We start from the raw sequence: 23,714 nt of genomic DNA on the forward strand, positions 1-23,714 counted from the left end.
TTCAAGAATCTCACTCTAGTTTAACATCATTTAAGCATTGACCCGTGTTTGCCCAAAGAACCGTTATCCACAAGCGTGGAAACAGTTTGCCTTCCACATGAGACAAGCATCTGTACCAATGCTGCCAGCCCAAGGACGCAACGCTCGGGAGCGTGCATACGCACCACGAATACAGCAAAGGCCGAAATGAAATGAGAAAAGGAGAGATTTCCAAAATTTCTAGACTTTCTGTATTATATAAAAATCTAGAACTCCACAAACTGGGTCGAACGGGTACAAGGACGAGTTTCATTCGGCCAAAGCATAGCGACCATCAACAAGCCGATGGTGGCTACAGATGAAAATGCAAGTGTCCTGATTCTTAGGATTATGGAATAATGTCATTATTGACAATACTCCTCACTGCTTTCTGGGTATCATCGAGCTGATTTCGGTGAAGCAGGCCGCTGACACAGAGGCCACTCCACGGCTGCCGGAAGCAGACTGTGAACGTAATACAGCACCACAAAGCTGGAAAGAGGTTGTGTTCTAGGAGATAAAAGACGCAAAGATATAATTCAAGCCTTGTTGTAGCCGATTTGCTGCCCGGCATTTGACACAAGACGCACCTTTGATTGAAACAGTTCAGTGTATTCTTGGCTGTTCATAGGTTGTGCTGTAGGCCAAAGCTGATCAAAGAGGACTCTGATCCGAGACAAACAGCTGGCACTGTCTATCTATTGCAGATATTTTGAATGTTTCATGTCTCTGCTGTTTGATTCCTGTTCCTGTCAGTCAAGCCACTGTGATCACTGTGATGAAGAGGTCGGAAGACGATCGGCTGGGGTCCAACGGGGCTACTGGCGCTCCCAGTCACGTGCTCTATCTACGCCGCCGCAAATCTGCTTGAACCACTGGACTTCCAACGTCCTCTCATTCTTCTTCATTTACTGGGGAACTGACACTAATATAACACACGCCAATGTCTTAGGGTATTATGCACATAGAAATTCAAATCCATAATGCAGTTGTTTAACAACCGGGAGAAAGAAATCAAGACCATGCCCATCTACACGAAAATTTCTGTCTATGAAACAACTCCACTATCCATAACCCACCCCCCCAAACACTGTGAAATGTATCATGCAAAGCAAAATGAACACCTACCCCGCTGCTTAAAGGTACAGCATAGCTGGGAACAACATCGATATGACAAATTGAAACTGGCAGATGGCATTTCTATCATCTGGGAGGAAAATAGGCTGGAGGGTGGTTTGGATTCAACGGTCCCTGGGCGGGAGGCCAAGGGTAGTAAGGCTGATGCCAATGAGCTGGACCAGGACCTGGCACTGGTGCTAGACGCGGTGGAGGAGCTAATACTGGAGGGATTGGTGGCGTAGGAGGATGATTCCAATGATTCGCGTTTGGATTCATCGTCGGATTATGCGGGGCTGCCGGGGCGCCTGCTCGGGCTGGCTTGTGCTTCTTACGGCGCACAAGGTCACCCCTGATTCCTCGTAGGTATTTGGTTGCCTCTTCAACCAAAGCTCTCTGCTCGGTACTCTCTTTCAAGGAGGAGAGCATGCTGGCAACCTGGACCTCGGAGTTCAGATGAGGGCATGTCCGTGAATGCCCAAAATGTGCGATGCCACAGAGTCCACAGTGTTCCACTCCAGCTTGCTTCAGACGACAATGACCCTGTGGGTGAATGGTATCGCAAGCGATACATCGCTCATGGTTCATTGTCATTGAGGTTCCATTAAGTGGAGCTTCCCCTGTTGTAGCTTCGAGATCTGGAACCTGAGCGCGTTTGTAGGGGCGGCCTGTGGTAAAATTAGTATTGTCTGGGGAATGCTGGCGATAATACGTTTTCAAGTAACATACCTAGGGCAGAATCACGGTTCTGAGGACTGACAATACGTTTCTTGGCACGTTCAGGAGATGCGAATGAGTCAGATCGGATACCATCATTATCCGAGTCCGCTTCGGTCCCAGTGAATTCCGTATCGCTGTCCTTTCCATCCTTTCGGAAAGGAGAGCTCGGTAGCGCGTAATCAACCGCCTGCCGCTTGCGCTTGCCTCGACCCAGTGTTTCCGCCTTCTCCAGGGCTTCTTGTTTCGCTATACGCTCGCGTTCTTTTAAGATCTTTTCCCAAACGGTGCTGTTCGGCGTCGAGTTTTCAGTCTGATCCAGCCGGTCTTCAAGGTTCGCAGAGTCATTTGTCCAAACTCTAGCGAAACTGAACTGAGATTCTGCTGATGAATCCTCGCCAGTTTTGGTATTCTCGACCTCACTGCGTTCTAGAAGCTTTTCAACGGACTCAGAGTCATATTGAACATCCTCTTGGTCATCATCATCGAACAACGCATCTGCACCATGACGGAGAATAGATTCTAAATCAAGCCCGTTATCGTCTTCCATGTCCATAAAACCAATTAAAGCTTGATCAAGGGCCATCTTTTTCCTTCCAATCTGAATGATTTTCTCCTCAGCAGTTCCTTTGGTCATAAGCTGAAAAACAAGCACTTTTCTGTGCTGACCGATTCTATGGGCCCGAGAAAGAGCTTGGATGTCCTGATGAGGATTAAAATCCGGATCCATAATGATAACCGTGTCGGCCGTCGCAAGATTAATGCCTACTCCGCCTGCTCTAGTGGATAGCATAAAGACGAAATAAGGTGAATTCGGCGCATTGAACTCATCGATCCGTTTCTGCTTCTGAAGCGAAGAGAGGGATCCGTCCAAACGCAAATGTAGAACCCCAAGGCCATCAAGGAAATCTTCAATGATATCAAGAAAGTCTAAGAACTGGCTAAAAAGAAGAACTCGGTGGCCGCGCTCTTGGAGCTTTGGAAGGAGGAGCTCTAAAAGTTGTAGCTTGGAAGAAGCCTCGACAAGATTGCGATATAAGAGCGTATCACTCACTCCCCTTTCTTCGATCGCCTTGCTGTATACAAATGGATGACACAAACACTTTCGAAGCTGGACGAGGATGTTATTTAAATTATGCCGCTCTGACTGTTTCAAACTCCTCCCGTCGGTCTTTTTGAAAATTGCTTTGATTAGCTGCGGATTTTTGGCGAGAATCGATTTGTATAGTTTTTTTTGGACAACCGTCATTGAAACCGGAATAATTATCTGCGCCATTGGCGGAAGGAAAGAAAGAACCTGGGCTTTCGTCCTCCTCTGGAAATATGGAAGGATCATTTTGTGAAGTTCACTGATGTTTTCCTTCGTCAGATTTTGATACTGGGCTTCAAGGGTTTCTGCATCCTTCGAAGGGTCGCAGAACTGGATGATGTTAAACAATTCACGAATATTGTTTTGTAAAGGTGTTCCTGTGAGAAGAAGCTTGAACGGGAAGTTGATCTTCGAGAGGGATTCATAAAGCTGGCTCTTATCGTTCTTCAATCTATGGCCCTCGTCCACTACTAACACCTGCCAGGGAACCGCTGCAAAAATTCTGCGAGCATGAGGATCGGCCATAGTTTCGTATGAAGTGATAACGATGTGGCATCTCAAATCTGCTTTACCGGCAGCGCCAGGGAACATTTCATAATCGTGGGCGAGTTTTCGTGCAGTTGAAAGGCCATAGTAAGTTACAACTCGTAAACTGGGAGCCCAGCGCCTGATCTCCGACCGCCAATTGGGAACTGTAGAGTTTGGGACGACGACAAGAAAGGGCCAGCAGTTATGATCTTGAATTAGAGCAGCAAAGAATGCAATAACCTGTATGGTCTTTCCTAAGCCCATTTCATCCGCCAAAATTGCGTTCCTTTGCCGAAACCATGATTCATAGATCCAATTAAGGCCTATCAATTGGTACTGCATAAGTTGGCCACCAGTCAAGATGACTGGTTGAGATGATTTTTTCCAATATTGCTCAAAATCCTTCGACCTAACATTGAGTAAATGCTTCTTCAACCCACCACGGTTCGGTGGCCGCACATAGTTGCCCTGCACCCATTCCCGATAGGCATCTTGGAAACTCCGCCATTGGTCAACGTTGTGGGATTCTGGAGGCTGTTCCCATACAGCTTCTTCATAAGTAAGGCCCTTGTATTTGGCATAAACCTCTTTTACTTCCGTGATACGAGCTAAATCGATTTCTCGGGTCCTATTCGAAACGACGTTTGAATAGCGCACGTCAAGAACGATGTCTATATGCAGGAACTCTTCGGGAATTGCATCCTCTGTAGTCATGCAGGGTCTTAGGTTCCTTGATGACTTATGGAACGCCTTTCGCATCGCGGCAGCAGTCACACCCCATACCCAAGATCCGGGCATCCACGTTGCCCTGAAATAAGACAGCTTCTGCCACTTCACAAGATATTCCTTCGACACTTCCGACAGCATGTCTGAAGTATAACCCGGCGTATAGGTGTTAAGATCCATAGGCCTCCACGCCACAAGCACTTCAATCTCTCCAGGGGCATTGTCGCAATCGTGGCATTCCCATCGTCGGGAGTGTTCGTTGAAGCGCCGGCTCTGTAATTCGAGATCGTCCTCATCACCCTCTCTATCATCATCACTATCGAAAATGACGCGCGCCGCGTTTCTTGATTTAGCAGGTAAGTGTGACATATGCCAGCATCGCTTGCAAGTCGCACAGCGAAACATCATATTCTCAACACTGTTCACTTGGTCTACGTCGACTGTGACGCTAGGATCAATCCCTCCATTTTCTTCGCGTTGTAGCTGCTCCTGTCGAGCAGTCAGTTGTGGCCGCAATGGCTTTGAGAAGAATCCGGGCTTGAGGCACTGGGAACAGCTTCCGAGATGTGGTGCAAGGCGGTCTTTTGCATGCGCCGTTCCAAGGCAAGCACGACATTGCAAGATAAAGTATCCGCTGTCCACCTTAGTTGCCAGGTGGAGCCGCTGTCCGCGAGGTCCAAGGCAAGCTTTGTGATATGAGCTGGTACAGCCTTGACAGTATACCAAAGGGTCTTGAGGAGAATCTCCATAGAAGCAAGTAGCGCAGGCAGGCTGGTGACGGAGCCGGAACAAATTGTCTTTGGGAAGAACTTCAAATATCTCCCGTGCCCCTGAATACTTGGAGCCAGACTGGGCAGCCTCAACTTCTGAGATATCGTCCTCCATCCGCTCCATCATTGGTCTTGTGCCACCAGTTCTGAGCCTTTGAGACGTGCGCACACCTTGTTTGGCAGGCCGCACTTCTTTCCTTGCACGCTGACTACGCCTTTTTCCAAAATTCACATCACCATTCAACTCGTCTGATTCGTCCTGTGACTCACTGAAAGAGCGATGTCGCCAGGTTTGTGAAGCGAGCCTCCGAGATCGGCGGATGGAAGGTGCTGAGGAAGGGTTATCGTTATCGAATTCAGATGAGGATGAAAATTGAGGTGGAGAAACAGATAATGCGTTATGGAGACGCTTGCGAAGACGCCTTGCTGGTCGTTGTTCTTCATCGGAAGAAAGGTTGAGGGTTTCTATATTTACAAAGCCTTGTTCTTGTGCTCGAAGTGTAGATTGTTTCAATCGTTGAGATCTTGTTCCTTTAAACAGTGACAGCGCCGCTGGGCCGTCACGAAGATCAAGGAGATCGCCGTAGGGTATCTGGTGGCGCGTCAGCAGTTTGAAATGAGGCGACAACAGCCAAACTAGCCTTTATAATATCACTGCTCTTCAGCTCAACCTGATAAGCATCGTCATTCGCTTTCGATACGATTCGGTCCACGCGCGAATGGCCCGGCAAAAGCAGGAACTCGTGCTCGTTATCTACTCTAGGAATAGAAACGCAAACCAGTCGATTTTCACTTTCGGGAGGTCGCTCCCGTCGTCGTTGATCAGCATTGACTGCGATAAACTGACTAAGAACACTGGCAGCTATATCGTCCGTCCGATCTTCGAGATCGCTTACCAACTCCTCGTCGCTTGAATCCATGTTGAACTCCTTGAACTGGAAGAAAAAGTCAAATGGTTAGTCCAATGGAAGTCCAAAACGGCCAAGGCGCGTCACAACTCTGCGTTGTCAGAAACGGCGTCTGCCGGCATTGTACGGAGCAGCTCGCACCAGCTTGATGGATGGTTGCGAGAGACGCGTCTGACGGGAGACGATATCGGCCTTCCTTTTTGGGCACGTTCGAGCTAGGTTAGTTAGTGTCGAAATATGTAATCAAAGCAATAAAGTTCCACGCCATGTCCAAATCTGGACTAGTGACCATTATCGATAACTAGGCTTAGTAAGCATTACCACGTGATGAATAGTTGGGATTCCATAAGGTTTCAAAAGTCTTTCTTTTTGCGCGGTCAAAGGACGGCGAGATGACCGTTGCAGACCATTCCCTTGTCTGACGCCGCTGGACAATGAGCTCGCTGTTGAAATGCCGATGTTTGTCCAGGGCCGCTCAAGGGTTCATTAAGAGAACCCCGCTCACTGTGCGCAATGGCGTTCGTCTCCTTTCTCTAAATTCGGCGATCTCCAATGGAATCCGCAGGGGCCGCTATGTCGATTCCTCACCTGAAGACAGGACTTGGTCCCGGTCCAAACCAGTGCCGCAGCAAGAGGAACGGAGAAGAAAGCCCCAACGGCGGGAATCACGGGGAAATTCTACACGGGGACGGGGGAGCTATGATTTGAGGCGCCAGGCCTCGCAGAAAAGGAGTCCCAAGAAGGGGCCCAACGGGACGGACGAGGACGTGCTCAACAAGCAGGTATCATTATTCACCAAGGTTTCACGCGTCCCTCCTCCAGCTATCCCGTATATGTCTGCTGTCTCCGAGTTTATATACGGCTTTCATCCAGTTAGGTCGGCTATACGCGCTGGCCGGCGCAAGATCTATGCCTTGTACCTCTGCGAAAGGCCTACGAATCAACTCTCCGGGTCCGGACTCAACAGCCTACAAAAACTGGCAGTTACAGCAGGCGCTAAAGTGAAGATTGTTTCTTCTGAATGGTCGCAAGCCCTCTCCCGGGTCTGCAAGGAGGTAAATCATCAAGGAATTGTTGCGGAAGTGTCTCCACTGCCAAAACTCCCTGCACTAAGCTATGAGCAGGTGGCTTCATTGCCAGTGACAAATTTTAATGTCAAGGTAGCGCCGCAGTCAAAAGAAGAGGCCGCGGTCAATGGCACAAGCGGTCTCATTCCGCTTACTTCATTACGGCAAAACTCCTACGACGATCATCGTACCCAACATAACCCACGATACCCTTTCACTCTTCTCCTTGATGGAATTGTGGATCCGCACAATCTAGGTGCCATTCTTAGAAGTGCGTACTACTTCGGTGCTGACGCTGTCGCATTCTCCTCGCGTAACTCAGCCCCATTATCCCCCGTGGTTATGAAATCCTCCTCCGGTGCCGCCGAACACATACCTCTAATCTCCATTCACGATACCGTTTCCTTTATAGATGCCTCGCGCCGCAATGGCTGGCGTTTCTTCGCTGCCGAACCTCCCGCATCAGTCGCGCCCGACAGCAAGAATAAAAATATCGTTTCATCCAAAAATCTACCAAACGAACTCCAAAACTATCCATGTGTCCTAATGCTCGGGAACGAGGGAGATGGTCTATCCAAAGAGCTGAAGTCTAAAGCCGATGCATCCGTGGTGGTTGATTGTCCACGAAAACATATTGTGGATGAGGTGGATAGTTTAAATGTTGCCGTTGCTTCTGGGATCCTATGCCAAGCATTCATGCGCGGATCAGGCGTACGCAGTCGAGCAAATGAGACAAGTTCTTTTCTCCCGATCCCTGGACCAGTGAGACAAGATTCCTGTATCCAAGAGGAAGCAAACGATGTCAAATTTACACCACGGGAGAAAAGGGATGCCGATGAGGAACGTATCTTTTGAATGACATCTGTCTATTCCCTTTGCGAGAATGTGGGGCAATTTTATCTAGTCATTTCCATGGCGTTTCAGGATACATGCATATTGAGCCTCTTTGTACTTTGTCTTGATGACTCTTTAAACAACACTGTGGTACAATTCATAGAGGGCGTTTTTGAAGCGATATCGACCTATTTTATTTCTTTCTTATCTTCATTCCTGTGGACTATACTGGAGTTGCAGAATGTATTACCTGTAAATATGATGGCTAGATGCCCACCAAGCGAGTGCTGTTGGCTTAAGGAAAGAAAGAGAGGAACACAACGAGAAATGCTAGGAGGGATAAGAAGTCCAACCGGCTTCTAACAGGTTGCGTGACATGAAAGGTTTTATGTACACCCGGAGAGTAGCACGGGTAGTCACCTCCATCAGATCCGACCCCGCCCCCTTGTAGGACGGCAATCGGCTATTGAAAACGGTCTCGTTTCTGAGGCATCCAATATCAGTATATATATACAGGCCACTACTCCTAATACTTCTTGTGCAGACGCCATAGAGCGCCAAGTCATTGTATATAATGTCAAAGATGGCCCTAGAAGGTAAAGAGGCTCCTCCCAATGAATGACACTTCCGGTTTGTATTCAATATCAAATAACAAAAAATGAATAAACAAACAAAAAGAAAATTGAAAATGAAATAACGCCTTGAATGTCTGTAACTCAAGACCTGCACCTATCCGAATCAAGAGCAAAATAACCTTTGACGCCTTCAACAACCTGAACCAAAGCCTATGTCAAGGTCTATTTTTTTCTACCTTTTGATTTGGTGGTGACTACAGTGGAAGAAACGCTTGCTGCTCTAGAGGTTGCAGTTGAGGTGGCCTTGCTTCCACCGGCTGATTTAACTGCTTTGAGTTTCTTGTTCTACATCAGAGAGATGCATTAGTTATCAGGACTTGCAGAAGGGAAGGAGGCTCATTTGGACTTACCACCGCCCCGTTCTTTGACCTTTTCTTTGCTGGGCCATTTACCTCGCCATTTTCCATATCATCGTCCCGGTCTCGTCCTCTTCCCTTACCGGCATGGCCATTGGGTACATTTCCATCCGCCTCGAATTCTTTAGCCACAGTATTCAACAGAGTTGTACATCTTCGGCTGATTTCGACTGGAGTGCGGCTCAAGAAGAACCAATCGAATCGGAAAAGAGGGCTTTCTCTTATTTCTTCCCGGATCTTCTCATGCAAGCCTTCGCCGTCAACACCGTGTTTATCAAGCATGACGAGCAAAAATCGATCCTCTTCTTCGGTGTATACCTTTTTGTTCGTAGTCGACACGTTGTAGTTGATCTTGAGTTGTTGGAGAGGCACGCGATATCGCTCCATCTTCTTGCGAAGTAGCTTGCGCTGGTGGTTCATTTTGCGCAGTTTTTCTTCACCTTGCTCAATGGAGCGCAAGTATTTGGGATAATCCTGGAGCTCCGTGTACCGCTTCCAGAAAACTTTGGCATATTCCTTGATTTCCTCAGGGATCTTACTGTCAACCTCAGTTGCAATGCCTTCGTAATCCGTCCTGCCAAACTTGGCGGATCCATTGACGAACTGTTGGAAATCACGACGGTTCCAAGTCGCAAACCCTTGCTCTGAGAGCCTTTCCTTTTCAGCCTTTTCTTCTTCCGTGAGAGGGTTTGCATTGTCAATTTCTTGCTGCTCAAGTTCACGCTCTGCTTCTCTGTCGCTCAAGTCCTCCTCTGTGCCTTCTGGAAGAACAGCTTTGTATCCGATCTCCTTGTGGAAATACGCGGTCTCTTTATCCTGGAGTTCCCGAAGTTTGGGTGGGAAAAATTGCCAATCGTGGACGGCAATCTGCTTTGGAGCTTTGGGAACCTTGGGCTTTGGGTCGGCTGTCCGTCCTCCAGTAGGTATTGTTTGCCGATAGTAGTTATCGATAGAATAGGATTGTTCCTTTCGTTCACGTTTCGCTGGGTTGATCCAATTGAGGCCAATGTCCTTCTTGCGATTGGTGAAATCTTCTCCATTCCATTCGTACGCATTATCGGAAGTAAACTTCTGCAAATCGTCGATACCGAGTTTTTCATATTTCTTGTTCAGTTCAGCTGTTCTTTCTTCACCCTTCTTCAGTATCCGGTCAATATCATCTTCCGAAATATCTTTCCCTCCGGCTAGGGTTCCAGTACCTCCCGAACTGTTGAAGACGCTTGCGGCACCGTGCTGGATCATACTAAGAAGTTCATCCTTCGAAGCCGCGTTTTTGGTTTGTTGCTGGGCCCGGCCTTGCTGAATGACAAGTTGGTCCAATCTCAGCTTTTGGGCTGCTCGCTCCAATACCTTTTCTTCAATAGCATTTTCGGTAACAAACCTGAAAACAACGACTTGTTTTGTTTGACCGATACGATGGGCTCTGTCCATGGCCTGTAGATCAGCTTGCGGGTTCCAGTCGCTATCGTAGAGGATGACGATGTCGGCAGAAGTAAGGTTGATTCCCAAGCCACCGGCTCTTGTTGTTAGTAGGAATATGAACTTATCGGATTCCGGCCGATTGTAGTCGTCGATTGCCGCGATGCGGTCTTCGTGAGCAGTTGAACCGTCTATCCGGCAGTATGCGTGCTCTCTAAAAACGCAGTAATCCTCCAAGATATCGAGTACGCGACTCATCTGGGAAAATATCAAAACTCTGCTGCCCTGGTTTTTTAACCGTTTCAAAAGTTTATCAAGAATAACCATTTTTCCGGCGTTGTCGACCAAATGTTCATCGGTGGTATAAGGCGGTCCCGGTTCCGCACCTTCGAAAAGATACGGGTGATTACAGCATTTACGAAGCTGCATCACAATGTTTAAGAGTCGAGTTTTCGATTCTCGCTTGCCCTGTGCGCCATTTACCGCATCGATATCCTTCTCGAGAATTTTCTGGTACCATTTGACCTGCATTTCTGACATGCCAATGTAGAGGTTAACCTCCTTCTTAGGAAGTAAGCTCTTCTCGACATCACTCTTGACTCGTCGCAACAAGAATGGCCGCAAAACTCGATGAAGTTGCTGAACCACAGTGTCTTGGTCGGCTTCTTGATTGGAGAACCATTGGTCAAACGCTTCTGAATCGCCAAAAACGTCGGGTAGTAAGAAGTTGAGCAAAGCCCAGAGTTCATGCAAATTGTTTTGCAGCGGGGTACCGGTGATCAGCAGTCGGTTTCGGGAGTTAAATAGGCGGATAATTTGAGCAAGAGACGACTCTTCGTTCTTAATACGATGAGCCTCGTCGACGATGATATACTCCCATGCGAACTTTTTGAGATGGGACTTCTCGCGAAGGACCATTTCATAGCTAGTGATGCATACGTCGAACTTTTCATCGATGAGGCGGTCGTTGATAAGCTGATGACGCTCTTCCTTGGCTCCTTGAAGGACAAGCACATTCACTTCCGGCGTCCATTTTGAAAACTCGCGGTTCCAGTTATCCAGGGTTGATTTAGGAACTGTGATCAGGTGGGGGCCAGTTATGCCACAAATGTGCCGTAAGTAACCTAAGAAGGAGATTGTCTGCAATGTTTTGCCGAGACCCATTTCGTCCGCTAGAATTCCTGATATACCGTTCTCATGCAACGAGATAAGCCAGTTCAGACCAGCAATCTGGTAATCCCGCATCTCACCACCTTTGATGAACGAGGGAGACTCCCGAAAGACCGTCTCCGCAGGCCCACCTTGTTTTTCATCTTTCAAAAGTTCCGCATCTTCTTCTTGTTCGGTTCTCCGACGACGTTCGCCGCTGGCGCCACCTTTACGGGTCGAACTTTTCTTCTTTTCTGTTTCCTGCTCATTTTGGCGGTCGATCTCGGCCATAATCTCCTTAATTCGCGGATTTGGGTTCGTGTCTATGAAGTGGCGAAATAAGTCGGTGAGCCCAAGCAGGTACCGAAACCTTCGAATGGAATCGTCTTCCTGTACGTAGAAAAAGGTTAGAATGCTCTATTCGACTTCAAGGCTTAGTCGCGCCCCGCAACTTGCCTTAGATTCGTCAAGACGTCCATGCTTCTTGCCCAGGACTGACTTGCGGAGTTGAAAAGCCTCTGATCTACGTTTTCGACCATCAATCGGCGCCAAATCACCGGCAACGCTGCTGGCAGTTGTATTTGGGTGAGTGTCCGAATCCTAAAGAATATTAGGTCGTCTGTCGCTTCAAGGGAGAGCAACGCACTCCCAAGCGGAGAGAAGATATCCTTACCGTGTAATCAGGCGTATCTTGGTAATCCTGCACGATTAAGCGTCAGAATTTGCCCAGAGAGACATGAACAGGAGCGCATCACGAGAAAAAGCGAGATTGGGTATACAATCGTATGGGGAACAAACATACCGTCATGGTCTGATCGGCGCGATCTTCTGCCGCATCTGTGGCCGGTTCTCCGTTGACATCGACCATGGGTGCGTCCACCTCCGAGGGGATCTCAACGTTGGGTGACGGGGCCATCCTGGCGTGAAAAGCCGCGCGGCGGAACTGGGCCTATCCGCCGGAGACCGAAGAAAACGCGTAAAGATGAGTGCCGGGGACCCGAGTAGAGCCAAGGATTGCAGGAGCAGGTTCAGCGTGCAAAGCCAGACTGGTCTTGGTTGCAGCAGCGCGTGGTGGGTGGAGGAGCATGGGAGGGTTGACGAGGAAGCGAGATGGCGAAAGGTTGGGGAGAGAAGTTGTGCTGGATTCCCTTCCTGGTCGAAGTGAAGCAAAACGCACCGCGCCGGGAAGACCGACTAAATTAGCTCATGTAAGCTTGAGCGGGCAAATCCTACGCGCTGATTGGCCACAGTTACCTGACTAAGCCCCGCCGCCGAAGTGGATCTGTATGTGGAACATCATTTCTCCGGATATGACTAAGCATACGGTGCCTGTAACGGCAAAACACGCCCGTTCCTGCGGAAACGGCGGCAGGTGGTAACGTAACTTACAGCAGCATTACTCCGTACATGACCAAGCCAAGTCAGCCAGCAGGCTGACTCGTCGGCCAAAGGCGAGTGACAGCGCAGGATTGCCGTCAGTTGTCAGCCAGCATTGTCTGACGTTCTGCGCTTTGGTCCGCTCTCTGCGATCTCGCCGCTGTCTGTCGTTCGCTTCAGCACTTCAGAGAGTACCCTGGGCCGTGTCTGTCCTTGCTTTTTAGTCAAAATCCTGTCGACGTCCAGACTTGGGAACCCCCCACTTTTCCTTTCCATTTTTCTTCACGCCCAGCAACATCAGCCCTTCAACTCTACCGGGCGTAAACACAGACTTGCATTCGAAGGAAGACCTCGACGGGAGCTGAACCGCTGGCCTTTGGTGCCAGCCAGCCCATCATGGATTCTATGCGGTCCCTCAACAGTTCCTTACCTTCATCATCATCATCATCACAACCCCCCGAAGTGCTACTTCAAGCTTTCAAAACCGCCGCCCTCTCTGTCACAAACCTCTACAAGAGCGCTGTTGCCGACCAAACACAGTCACGACACCTCGGCTATCAGGATGCCCTCGAAGACCTTCGAGCCTTTCTAGATCGAGAAGGAATTGGCCTCGGCGACGGCGAAGCCAACAAGGTTCGCAGCTGGATAGCAGACAGGATAGATGGCACAGGGGCCGCTGCAAATGACAGTGACGATGAACGAGTGGATTGCGAGAAGAGAAACCGAAGCACTTCGCCCAACACCGTGCGGAAAGACACCGCTGACGCTGCTCGCGCAAATCGACAATCCAGATCCGCGTCTCCACCCCGACCTGAACCTACAATCCAACCCCAGACATCGTCCACAAACGAATCCGCCACTTTCGCTCGCCCTCCGCTCTTCACCTTCACTGCCGGTCCACAATTCCCTGCTCCGCCGCAAGAGGACGTTGATATGCGGACGTCTGACGGTTCTGCCCCGACGCAGGCCGATTCCCAAGTCAGCCCTCCACACATAACCTCCCCTTCCGTCCGGCTCGAGGTCCTTCCTCGCGGGCCTCGTACCCCTCACCGAAGCAACTCCCGACACAATGGCCGCTCATCGACGAGAGATCCGGCGGCGACCATCGGATCGAAACGAAAATTCCACTTTGGCGACTTCTTCGATATTTCAAACATAGGGAATGGAAAGGATGTCTTTGGGGGAGGCAAGCGGGGCCGGTTCATATAGGCAAGCATTGCGATTTGTTTTCATGATAGATGAGAAGCATTGCTATATTGGTTGCCACTGATGATCTATACGCTTAAAGCATTCTGCGGAGTTCCCCCATTGTCCTTTTTTTTTTGGTAATATTATACTTTTTTTTTGTCGATGTGCATATAAGATGTCGCTGTAGATAGCTTTCCAACATGATACCCATGGTTCCTGCCAACACCGCCCTTCAAAAATTTGAACGCCAGACTCTCTATATGGAGAAATTGACTTTCGCTTCAGGGAGGATATCGAGAATTCCAGTCTTAATTCATAAATCGCCAAATTCCAAGTCCCACAAGAGTCGCCGATATCGACACCACTCCAAGCCGCCTCGAGCCCATCCTATACTTCGAACCGCTCTTCAAAATAGCCGCTTCTTGCTGTCGTAGATTTCTCATTCCCGTAACATAACTATAACCACCAAGGCCGGCAAATGCTGCACTGCCTATTTCCCAAAATCTGCCTTAGTTTTGTAGACCTAGGTCCGATTTCGTCGGAATTTTGACAAGCAACTCACCCATGAGACGACAGGCCAAACAATCATCTTCATATTTATCCTTATTAACCATATTTTCGATGTCTTTGGGGTTTATGTCCCATGGAGCATCATTGATGCGGCCCATCTCGGCCCGCCTGGGTAAGTTGCGACGAGCCGAATTTGTCGACTTTTCGAGGATTCACTGGTAGGGAGTACTCTAAAACAAAACAAAACAATCAGTTCATACAGTTTCCAAGCTACCTCACAGGTAAGGGAGCTTACCGGTTCCTAGGTGCGCGAAAAGTAGATTCTGTTCTTCGGTGGATCGCAGAATGAGGGCGTATGTAGGAAGAAGCTCTCCGACCAATCAAACGGGGCGAGCCTGCGATGACCTCAGACGAAACGGTCGATAACGAAGGCATTTCTCGCAATCACACCAACAAGTCTTCGGCGGAGCAACAACATGCACTCGCAAAGATGAGCAATACGATAGAAGCGCTATACATCTACGATGATCTCAAGTAAGTCGAGCCAAAGAAGCAACAATCGCACCAAGCTCATAGCTGCAATGTAGCACACCCATTCTCGAGCACATCTACCGATCCCGCCCGCCCTCCGCCAGAGCTCTCCTCCCACTCTACCTCGAGCATTCCGTTCCGCGACCGTCCGTGATATACCTTCCTAGTGCTAGCCCTCCCGTCTCTGTGTTCTCAATAGTCCACGCGAATCTTCTCTTTCTCGTACCCAGCAGCACCGAAACAGAACCCCTCCAAGTCCTCGAATTCCTCCACCGCGTCGTCGATGTCCTCGAAGACTTCGTCGGAGCACCGTTGCTGGCAACCAAAATTCAAAGTAACTACGATGTAGTGGGACAGTTATTGAGTGAGATGTGCGACGCGGGTGTGGTGTGCAGTACGGAGCCAAACGCATTACAGGAGGTAGTTGAAGTTCCTGGGTGGATGAACAAGTTCCTGAGCGGAGTGGGATTACCAGGGTGATACATGGCATTATTCTCCGAATTCGCGTTATATACGATGGCTAACCAGGGCTGTTATCGATCCAGTGCATCCCCGTCCCTTGGACCTTCGAACACGCTCAAAACCTCGTTAACAACCATGCCCGCAGCTAGCGGTTCTGCAGCCACGGGCCCCGCGATCCCCTGGCGTCGCCAGGGCGTCCGTCACACTTCAAATGAATTATACGTTGATATCATTGAATCTCTCCATGTTATAATTGCTCCATCAGGCCGTGCCATTTCCGCCATAGCGAACGGCACCATCGCCTTTAATTCCAAAATCTCCGGCGTCCCCAACCTCTTGCTCTCTCTAACCGCACCTGGAGGACAAAAGAGTTTGGCACATAAGCTTGAGCTACCTGTCTTCCATCCCTGCGTGCGATTAGCTCGATGGCGCGAGAGACCTGGAGACCTCAGTTTCGTACCGCCAGATGGACGATTCATTCTCGCAGGCTATGAGGTCAATCTACTCCCTGTAGACCCTGACCTGGACGAGCCGCCAACTCATATGGAGAAACTTTTCCTTCCAGCAACAGCCTCGTTGCAAAAGTCTCTTGGACCCAATGGGTTAGATTTCGAGATCCGACTCACTCTGAATACCTACTTTCCAGGTACAAACGCTTCATCACGGGGCGGCGGCGGGTCCAACCGCGGTTCGGGAACCTCAACACCCTCTTTCCTTGGAAATATTGGCGCTAGTAGCACGTCGTCGTCCCCGACTTTAGATGACGTGGTTGTGACCGTGCCAATACCACCTTCCGTCAGGTACATCACTGATATCCAAGCCAGCCGAGGAGACGCGACTTTCATGCCCGGCAACGAATTTTTAGAATGGCGCGTCCCCACCACCACTAGAGATGCGGGAAGCATCTCCGGCACGGCCGTCCTGCGATGTACGGTAGTCGGGCCTCTCGATACAGAAAACGCTGACAACAAGGAGGAATACGATGAGAACGACGACGGCACCCCAACTTCTTCCCAGATATCCCGGATCAACCCCCTCCAAGGCTACTATGACGAGGACATGCTCATGTCCCAAGCTAAATCCCAGGGACTCTACTCGCCTTCTTCGAGTCGCAATAAATCGGCTGCGTCAAAAACCGATAAGCCCCACCCTAACGCCCTTCTCATGCCGAATTCTGTATCTATCTCGTTTTCCGTGCGCGGATGGCTTCCGAGCGGGATCCGTGTAGATGGATTGGTCGTTGACCCGCGACGCAGCCGAGGGTTGGGAGAAGGCGTGAAGCCGTACAAGGGGGTGAAATATATCTGTGTCAGCCGGAAGGGAGTAGAGAGAAGGTGCTGATGATGATTCTGAAGGGCATGCTAGGCTGAGATTTAGAGAATCCAGCATTTAAGAGGCTGTGGCTTGGATATCATAGATACTAATAACCTGCATTGGGAATTAAAACAACGTTGACAAATGTGGTTTTAAAAACAAACAGGGAAATGAATATCATTTTTCAACCACCCACGACTAAAATGTTCACTAAGGTTATCAATACAATATACTGTGAAAACAAATAGATCACGTGTGCGAATGCCGAGTAAAGATCCTCTGATAGAATATCCCAAAAGGGCAAACAGGATTCAAAGAGAATTTATACAAAAATGATGGCCAGTTCCACTAGGTATCTCTGTCTCGAGTCCTCGTTCTAGTTGTCGCGATGCAATATGATAATACATCAATTCAGAGCTTTGACGCTCGCTTGGCATATTGCTGAAGACCATATGCAACTGTTTTCATCATTAGATAATGATAAATTAGATAAATTGGGTGTTCAATGTTCGGAGAAAAGTGAAATGAAATTTAAAAATCAGTAATTAAAAGGGAAAGAATTAGTATTCAGCCGTAGCGAGAAGAGATGAAGGGGATAGTATCCAACAAAGGCAGCCCAAAATGGAGCCGCTGAATATCAAAAAGCTTGACAAGGGGTATAGGTTTTAACAAAAGAAATATACAAGACAAGAAAAGAACGCAGATATCGACCAGAAGGTATCACAGTGCTTTATCTGCCGGCATTTTATCTGCGATAATCCAGGATATGTTGGCAAAAAGAATGCAAATGGATGTAAAAATCAGAAAACAGGGGGGTTTGCACTAGGGCATGCTCTTCAGGAGAAAGAAGAAAGGAAAAGTTGATGTACTAACCGAGAGCAGCTGCGGTACTTCTCGCAGCACCAGACTTAGTTGCTCCACCACCCAAGGTAACCATCCAAACCAACCAGCCTAACATGCCACGCTTCTCCCGGCCATTGCGGTCAAAATTTGGTCTCATGGCTCCAGCCCCCAAGAACTTGCTAAGCTTGCCAGAATATGGCGGATAGCGAATAGCCAAGACGCGTTCCACCCAACCTGGAGTAGTGGTGATCGAACGACGGTGGACGAATGCCTCAAAACTGCTGCGGCCATGATAGCAGCCAGTTCCGCTCTCGCCAACTCCGCCGAATGGCAATGTTGGAACGCTAATGTGCATGAACGCGTCATTTATGGAAGCTCCCCCAGAGCGAACAGCGGTAAGTACTAATGAGTTTGTGTTAGACTATCCTTAACTATGTGAAGCTTCACGGGGATTGAAACGTCCAAACGTACCTTTTCCAACCTCTTGCTTAGTTCCAAAGGGATAGAGACCCAACGGAGTACTGTCGATTTCATTTGCGATTTTAATGGCCTCATCCAAGTTTTCAACTGGTAGAATGGGAATGATTGGGCCGAAGCTTTCTTCAGTTAGCAGAGAATCCTCGACAGAGTCAACCTGGACTACAGTCGGCTCGATGAATTTCTCCGCTTCATCCATTGTACCTCCAAGCAATATCTTGCCTTTGCTGTTATCAATCATGGCTTTGACACGATGGAATGCGGCCTCGTTGATCATCCGAGAATAGTCTGGAGACGCCTTAAGACCCTGTGGATAGTATTCCTTCAAAGCCTTCGCAAACTCATCGACGAGTCTCGGCACGACCTCCTTGTCAGCGAGAATGTAGTTCTGCGACGTACAGACTTGACCAGCATTTAATGTTTTGCCCCACAGAAGACGTCGTGCAGCCAGCCTAAGGTCCGCGTTCTTGGTGATGAAAGCAGGGTTACGGCCGCCGAGTTCCAGGAGAACAGGCGTAAGATTGGGAGCGGCTGCTTGGGCGACAATACGACCCACTTTGCTGCTGCCAGTGAAGCAGATCTTATCCCACTTCTGTGAGAGCAAGGTCTTTGTCTCTTCAACTCCTCCTTGAGTCATGCATACAAAAGATGGATCGAAGGTAGCTTCGATGATATCCTGAATTACAGCGGCAGAGTTGGCCGCAGTTTCACTGGGCTTAATCATAACCGTGTTTCCAGCAGCGATAGCACCGATGACGGGACCAAGGGTAAGTAGAAACGGGAAATTGAATGCTCTAGGAACCATTTGTTAACTTCAAAAACTGGGTTATACCGTATGTGGCCATATTTCGAGGTTTTACGAACCCAATAATCAGCACACATCCCAACGGGTCCTTTCTGATTGTGGGCTTCATCAGCGAATAAGTCAGATCGATATCGGGCGCTTTCTCGTCCTTAGCCCATTTCGGTAAATTCTTGGTGCAGAAGATGATATCATTTTCCAACATAGTGATTTCTGTCAGGTACGATTCGTATTCGGCTTTTCTCAAGTCGCGGTGAAGCGCCTCTTTAATTGCATGTTCACGGTCCTTGATCCTGCAGTAAGATAAGGCCAGAATTAGCACTAGATCACAAGCCTGAAGAACGCAAAACTCCAAGGAAGAGTATAACACATACGCCCAATATAGTTTCCGGAGCTGCAAGATTCTAAAATCAATTGGTCTGGTCTTCTGCTGAAAGAAAGTCGTCCGGAGGCGCCTAACACGTTCTGGGATCTCATCCACAGGCGTGAACCGGAGCTCTGGAATATCAACAGCACCCATGATGAACTGATTGGGGTGGAGATGTTGGAGAAGAGCAGTGGGTAATTCGTCGTGAGATCAGCAACGCGCAACGGAGCTGTTAGTACTCCGTATTTAGAGTCTCATAAAAACTGTAGATGAATAACAGGTGTTTTTGTCAAGAATAATCAATGGTTATGGGATAGTACCATACACACTGATGGAGATAGTTAATGTGATATGCTGCTTCTTATATATCACTTTGCTGGGAAGAGGCGGAGCTGCTCCTTGTAGAAGTAAGTAGTCCATCATACTGACCGAGGCTCCCCGGCCCCCCACGTGAAAGTGTTTGCACTGTTTGCTTGATACAACGTCTCGGTTTTTAAAGAAATGCTGGCCAGCCCTTGCTCTAAGGAAAGCCCGTCCAAGCAGCAGGAATGCGATCTGCTTGACGTCGGTCCACATACTCTTCGCAAACAAGCAGATATCTGAGAAAACACCCCAGATCAAGAGCTTTTTACACTGCCTTCGGCACAAGCTGCATACTGTTGATCGTAGGTGGAGGCCACAAGGCGGTAAATACCTTAACTAAGGGGGTAATTTCTGACTAATTTATCCGATTCGGTTCAACTTAAAAGCCCGGCGGAAACGGAATAACCTTTCTTCCCCGTATAGCTTTGCTCCATGTCGCATGACAACTCCGGTCGCTCCGCCGCTGCGCAGCACAGCACCTCCCCATCGGCCATTGTCTTATCGAGATACACCCGAAACCCGTTCTTTTCCAGCACCCTGAGACTTGGCAGGTTCCTCTTATTCACAGTTGCAAACACCCTCTCCTTACCATCCCATCCCTCCCTCCTCTCCTCCTCGTCAGACACCCGTTTGCGCCTCGGGAATGTCCACCACATAGCCATGAGGCCAGCCAGCGCCTCTGACATGTACCCCATCCCCCAATATTCCTCGCCCACCCAATATCCAATATTCGGCACTGGATACACGGTGTTCATGCCCAGACATCCAATCACTTTCCCCGCAGGATTCTGTCCCAGCACTATCACAAATTGAAACATGAGTCCTACCGCAGCTGCAGGTTCCGTGAACGTCTTTCTATTCAGCCACTGGTACATCTCGTCACTGGACGTATACGGCGAACTAAATTGACCCCAGAAAAATTAGTTAACGAGTTTGATTAAACATCGATCCCTCAAGGGCGACGACAGGTAGCAACGTACAGCCACTCCGACTTTTTCGACCTTGCATCCCAAACTGCCTGTGCATCATCAAGTGTTACCGGCCGGAGACAAAGCCGTTCGGTTCGGATGGTCGGCAAAGACTCTTTTGGCGGGAGCATCACCAGAAACGGCTGCGGGGGAGCGCCGCCATTCACATATCGGGTATTTTCTTCGTCTATCTCGGGACGTAGTTTAATCATCGTAAGCAATGCGTATATTTGTTCCCACGACTGATGTATATTCTCACATTACTGCCTCCTGGACTGAGGGGCAAAAGGAAGGAAAGCACTTCTTGGAGCGCGCTGCTCTTATAATATATGAAGCTCGTGTTGCAGTTTCCGCCCAAGTTCATGAACGTTGCGTCATATCGTCATCGGCATTAAGAGTCCCCGTATTCGCAAAGTCGTCGTCTACTGAGTCTGAGATAAGTTGCATCCTTTTGGTGCTTACCGTTTCATTTTTTATTTTTATTTTTATTTTTATTTTTAACTTTTAATTTTTAATTTTTATTTTTTTTTTTGGGAGGGATGGAGGGCAGGGGGAAAGATTAGCACCTATCCCGATCCAAAGAATACGGTAACCTAATTCCCTTGCTAAATATAAGGCGTTCAAGCCATGATCCTAGGATTCCCAATGTTCAAGTGTGGCATGGCCTTGATACACACTCTATCAAAACCATTACGATATTAGCTACTAATCGCCTCCTTAGTCCCAATACCCAAATTTATATGAAAGGTCAAAAGGAGAGAGTACGGGTCCCAAAATATAACATCGTCGGCCCGGAATGGTAGAGGCCAAAGTAATGAGCCAAATTCATCCCATTTTCTCAGCACCGCGAAACCAATTCCTGTGCAGAATAAACCGAAGTGTTGGTCGTGGGATCGATCATATTTTCTCTAGGGAAGCGGAGAAAACGGGGGGGAGAAAGAAAAGAGGCGACAATTCAATCAGATCGCAAGCACATAGTTATTCAAGATAGTCGAAAAATACATTCCAAAAACAGTTCGAAAGCTGTGAAAATCGCAAGAAACGTTATCAATGCGGTGCAACGCCTTGATATGCATATAAAAATGGAGATAAAGAGATAAAAGAGAGACGGTGAAAGCCATCCATAAACAGACGCTAGACTGAAAGGAACATAAGCTTGTAGACGGTACGAGATTAGAACTGAGATAACAACATATCGGAGAAGAGAGCTCTTGACAATCACGTATACTTGGAAACTGTACGATAACTCAAATATTCAATGCCAGTTCAAGCCCGATTACCCTGACTCCGTGACCACGAACCTAGCCCACTAGAGGCTGGTGGAGGAGGAGGCATTTGCCCATTGGATGGAGGGCCAGTCCGTAGTGGCAGGCCGGCGGACTGTGGGGGATTTCTAGGCGATGGGTGACGAGGTGACGGAGCAGCCCGTGGCGACGTGAACGCCTGAGGTGAATTGGTATTGGAATGATGACCAGGCGTATATGGAGATCTTCTAGGCCACCCAGCCTGGCCATTTACTTGGGGTTGGCTATGGTTGTTGATATTGAGGTGCTCGAGGCCGAGAGTTGGAGAGGGGTTGCTTGCGCGAGGTGTTTGTTCGTCGCGTTGAATATATGGTTCATGCGAGTAATTCAAGGGAATTTCCCCAGAGGTAGGAGTTGGGTGGGAATGAGGATCCGGCTGCTGTTGAGATCTCGACTCAGATATGGAGTCTCTTGACCCGTCCCGGTTGATCGCTCGAGGGGCTGGTGGCGCCAGGTAGGACTTTCTATTGTGCCTGTCCATCATGCTAATGGCCCATTCTCGGAGGTTAACTGGAGTTCTCTTGGCAGCTTGGATGAAAGCATCGTGGTCCTTGCGTTGACGAGGTTAGCCATGCGAAAGTGGATAAATGGTGCATAGAGATCTTACAAAAAGTTCACGTGGAGTTGGCCGTTCTCCTGGTTTCTTAAGCAAACATTTAGCAACAAATTCGTCTAGAATCGCGGGGAAGGCATCGCTTTTTGGAAGCTTTGGGGCGGGCTCATGGACTATCTGTTGTAACAAGTCCAGAATGCCCATCGGGCCAGCACTAGCCCTGTCTCCAGCAGCTGTATCTGACGAGTCAAATGGGAAACGACCAACTGCTAGTTCCATAATCGTTAGTCCGGCGCTCCATACGTCGGATCGCACGGAGTAGGCCTCCCCCTGAATCCGCTCAGGGGCCATGTAGGTCGAAGTGCCAACGAATGTGTCCGCCACAGAGTTGACAGTTTCCGTTGCAACGCCAAAGTCGCAGAGTTTAATATGTCCTCTAGAATTAACGAGAACATTAGATGGCTTAATGTCTCTATGCATGATACGGTGTGCTTCGTATAGATAGACAAGGCCGGCGAAGATTGACTCCGCGATCTTTCCTAGAACATCAACCCGAACAGGTCCAAAATCTTTCGAAATGCGATCGAGAGAACTGTGATAGAGATGTCAGGCCCCAAACAAATGAATAGGTGTGCAACGCATAACCGGTTTTCAACATACCCACCATCCATGTACTCCATACACAGCACAATATCCCGAGCCTCGTTTGTGAACGCACCATAGAACGTAACGATATAAGGAGAGTCACAGTGACGGCCGACTTGCAGCTCCCTCAATATTTGCTTTCTGACCTTCTCTTTAGCATCAACCCGGATGATCTAGGACAGCAAGAATCGCGGATTAGCTCTGAGGAACAAGTCTACGGCAGTGGGCGAGAAAGGACGTACTTTTCTAGCCATGATTACTTTTGTGGAGGCATGCATCACTTTGCTAACTGTTCCTCCATTGCCAGCCCCAAGCTCCTTCAGGACCATTAGGTCTTCACTCCGCAGATCCAGTTGAAACTCCAATCCGATCTCAAGGGTGTCCGTGCGGTTGCTGTCAGTATTCCCAATCGCTCCGGGGATTTGTGCGTCCCCATCGGACGGTTTTGATCCCAGTTTCGATGCTGCGGCATTAAGTGCGAGACCTTTAACATTCTTCCGTTTTAGCGTTCGGGCTTTGAAGGCGTCCGCCATGGTGGTCTGTGGACGGGATATCGGGAAGAGGCACGCAGTGGGAAGGGAGAAGAATCGCCAAAGATATTTATTGAAAGTGAGTTATTGAGAGAATTTTTTCCTTTTTTTTTTTTTTTTTACTTTTGTTCCTTTCGAGGGCGAATT

General features: G+C 48.7%; 9 protein-coding genes across 9 annotated transcripts; 3 read left to right on the plus strand and 6 right to left on the minus strand.

Annotated features, from left to right (window-relative positions):
• Positions 1-896: 896 nt before the first annotated feature.
• Positions 897-5,885, minus strand: CIMG_00548 (chromatin remodeling complex subunit; the record flags this gene model as incomplete). Its single annotated transcript, XM_001246776.2, has 3 exons — positions 897-1,802; positions 1,864-5,557; positions 5,637-5,885. 3 exons carry the CDS (start codon positions 5,883-5,885, stop codon positions 1,222-1,224), a joined length of 4,524 nt encoding a protein of 1,507 aa, XP_001246777.2. The 3' UTR covers positions 897-1,221.
• A 394-nt stretch (positions 5,886-6,279) lies between these two features.
• CIMG_00547 (RNA methyltransferase, TrmH family, group 3) lies at positions 6,280-8,369 on the plus strand. The gene has a single exon (XM_001246775.2). The coding sequence runs from the start codon at positions 6,308-6,310 to the stop codon at positions 7,793-7,795; it is 1,488 nt and encodes a 495-aa protein (XP_001246776.1). The 5' UTR covers positions 6,280-6,307; the 3' UTR covers positions 7,796-8,369.
• Positions 8,144-12,477, minus strand: CIMG_00546 (chromatin remodelling complex ATPase chain ISW1). The gene is made up of 5 exons (XM_001246774.2): positions 12,136-12,477; positions 12,007-12,033; positions 11,790-11,933; positions 8,760-11,723; positions 8,144-8,694 (listed from the first exon to the last, which is right to left on the minus strand). The coding sequence occupies exons 1-5, from the start codon at positions 12,247-12,249 to the stop codon at positions 8,572-8,574; spliced, it is 3,372 nt and encodes a 1,123-aa protein (XP_001246775.2). The 5' UTR covers positions 12,250-12,477; the 3' UTR covers positions 8,144-8,571.
• A 375-nt stretch (positions 12,478-12,852) lies between these two features.
• CIMG_00545 (uncharacterized protein) lies at positions 12,853-14,121 on the plus strand. The gene has a single exon (XM_001246773.2). It carries the CDS (start codon positions 13,107-13,109, stop codon positions 13,917-13,919), a length of 813 nt encoding a protein of 270 aa, XP_001246774.1. The 5' UTR covers positions 12,853-13,106; the 3' UTR covers positions 13,920-14,121.
• Positions 14,038-14,566, minus strand: CIMG_10571 (uncharacterized protein; the record flags this gene model as incomplete). The annotated part of the gene is made up of 2 exons (XM_012358819.1): positions 14,038-14,388; positions 14,461-14,566. 2 exons carry the CDS (start codon positions 14,564-14,566, stop codon positions 14,207-14,209), a joined length of 288 nt encoding a protein of 95 aa, XP_012214242.1. The 3' UTR covers positions 14,038-14,206.
• Positions 14,567-14,808: 242 nt separating this feature from the next.
• Positions 14,809-16,905, plus strand: CIMG_00544 (AP-3 adaptor complex subunit mu; the record flags this gene model as incomplete). The annotated part of the gene is made up of 3 exons (XM_001246772.2): positions 14,809-14,942; positions 14,996-15,415; positions 15,485-16,905. The coding sequence occupies 3 exons, from the start codon at positions 14,809-14,811 to the stop codon at positions 16,740-16,742; spliced, it is 1,812 nt and encodes a 603-aa protein (XP_001246773.2). The 3' UTR covers positions 16,743-16,905.
• On the minus strand, positions 15,603-19,597 carry CIMG_00543 (aldehyde dehydrogenase). Its single transcript, XM_001246771.2, has 5 exons — positions 19,212-19,597; positions 18,900-19,130; positions 18,030-18,829; positions 17,589-17,960; positions 15,603-17,173 (listed from the first exon to the last, which is right to left on the minus strand). Exons 1-5 carry the CDS (start codon positions 19,355-19,357, stop codon positions 17,127-17,129), a joined length of 1,596 nt encoding a protein of 531 aa, XP_001246772.1. The 5' UTR covers positions 19,358-19,597; the 3' UTR covers positions 15,603-17,126.
• A 344-nt stretch (positions 19,598-19,941) lies between these two features.
• On the minus strand, positions 19,942-20,868 carry CIMG_00542 (N-acetyltransferase; the record flags this gene model as incomplete). Its single annotated transcript, XM_001246770.2, has 2 exons — positions 20,548-20,868; positions 19,942-20,467 (listed from the first exon to the last, which is right to left on the minus strand). The coding sequence occupies exons 1-2, from the start codon at positions 20,745-20,747 to the stop codon at positions 19,942-19,944; spliced, it is 726 nt and encodes a 241-aa protein (XP_001246771.1). The 5' UTR covers positions 20,748-20,868.
• A 479-nt stretch (positions 20,869-21,347) lies between these two features.
• CIMG_00541 (STE/STE7/MEK1 protein kinase) lies at positions 21,348-23,671 on the minus strand. The gene is made up of 4 exons (XM_001246769.2): positions 23,280-23,671; positions 23,053-23,210; positions 22,447-22,984; positions 21,348-22,389 (listed from the first exon to the last, which is right to left on the minus strand). The coding sequence occupies exons 1-4, from the start codon at positions 23,568-23,570 to the stop codon at positions 21,802-21,804; spliced, it is 1,575 nt and encodes a 524-aa protein (XP_001246770.1). The 5' UTR covers positions 23,571-23,671; the 3' UTR covers positions 21,348-21,801.
• Positions 23,672-23,714: the final 43 nt, after the last annotated feature.

This window comes from Coccidioides immitis, assembly GCF_000149335.2.
Source record: "Coccidioides immitis RS genomic scaffold supercont3.1, whole genome shotgun sequence".
Classification (NCBI taxonomy): domain Eukaryota; kingdom Fungi; phylum Ascomycota; class Eurotiomycetes; order Onygenales; family Onygenaceae; genus Coccidioides; species Coccidioides immitis.

Excerpts from the sequence above, each read along its gene's own strand:
- CIMG_00547 (XM_001246775.2), top strand. The coding sequence starts at position 6,308 with ATGAGCTCGCTGTTGAAATGCCGATGTTTGTCCAGGGCCGCTCAAGGG.
- CIMG_00543 (XM_001246771.2), bottom strand. The coding sequence starts at position 19,357 with ATGGGTGCTGTTGATATTCCAGAGCTCCGGTTCACGCCTGTGGATGAG. Across the intron at positions 19,131-19,211 it reads CTCCGGAAACTATATTGGGC|GATCAAGGACCGTGAACATG; the intron begins GTATGTGTTATA and ends ATCTTACTGCAG. Across the intron at positions 17,174-17,588 it reads AAGTACCGCAGCTGCTCTCG|TTGCATATGGTCTTCAGCAA; the intron begins GTTAGTACATCA and ends TGATGAAAACAG.
- CIMG_00545 (XM_001246773.2), top strand. The coding sequence starts at position 13,107 with ATGGATTCTATGCGGTCCCTCAACAGTTCCTTACCTTCATCATCATCA.
- CIMG_00541 (XM_001246769.2), bottom strand. The coding sequence starts at position 23,570 with ATGGCGGACGCCTTCAAAGCCCGAACGCTAAAACGGAAGAATGTTAAA. Across the intron at positions 23,211-23,279 it reads AAGTAATCATGGCTAGAAAA|ATCATCCGGGTTGATGCTAA; the intron begins GTACGTCCTTTC and ends TTGCTGTCCTAG. Across the intron at positions 22,390-22,446 it reads CAACTCCACGTGAACTTTTT|GACCACGATGCTTTCATCCA; the intron begins GTAAGATCTCTA and ends CGTCAACGCAAG.
- CIMG_00546 (XM_001246774.2), bottom strand. The coding sequence starts at position 12,249 with ATGGCCCCGTCACCCAACGTTGAGATCCCCTCGGAGGTGGACGCACCC. Across the intron at positions 11,934-12,006 it reads AAGATACGCCTGATTACACG|GATTCGGACACTCACCCAAA; the intron begins GTAAGGATATCT and ends AATATTCTTTAG. Across the intron at positions 8,695-8,759 it reads GGTCAAAGAACGGGGCGGTG|AACAAGAAACTCAAAGCAGT; the intron begins GTAAGTCCAAAT and ends TCTCTGATGTAG.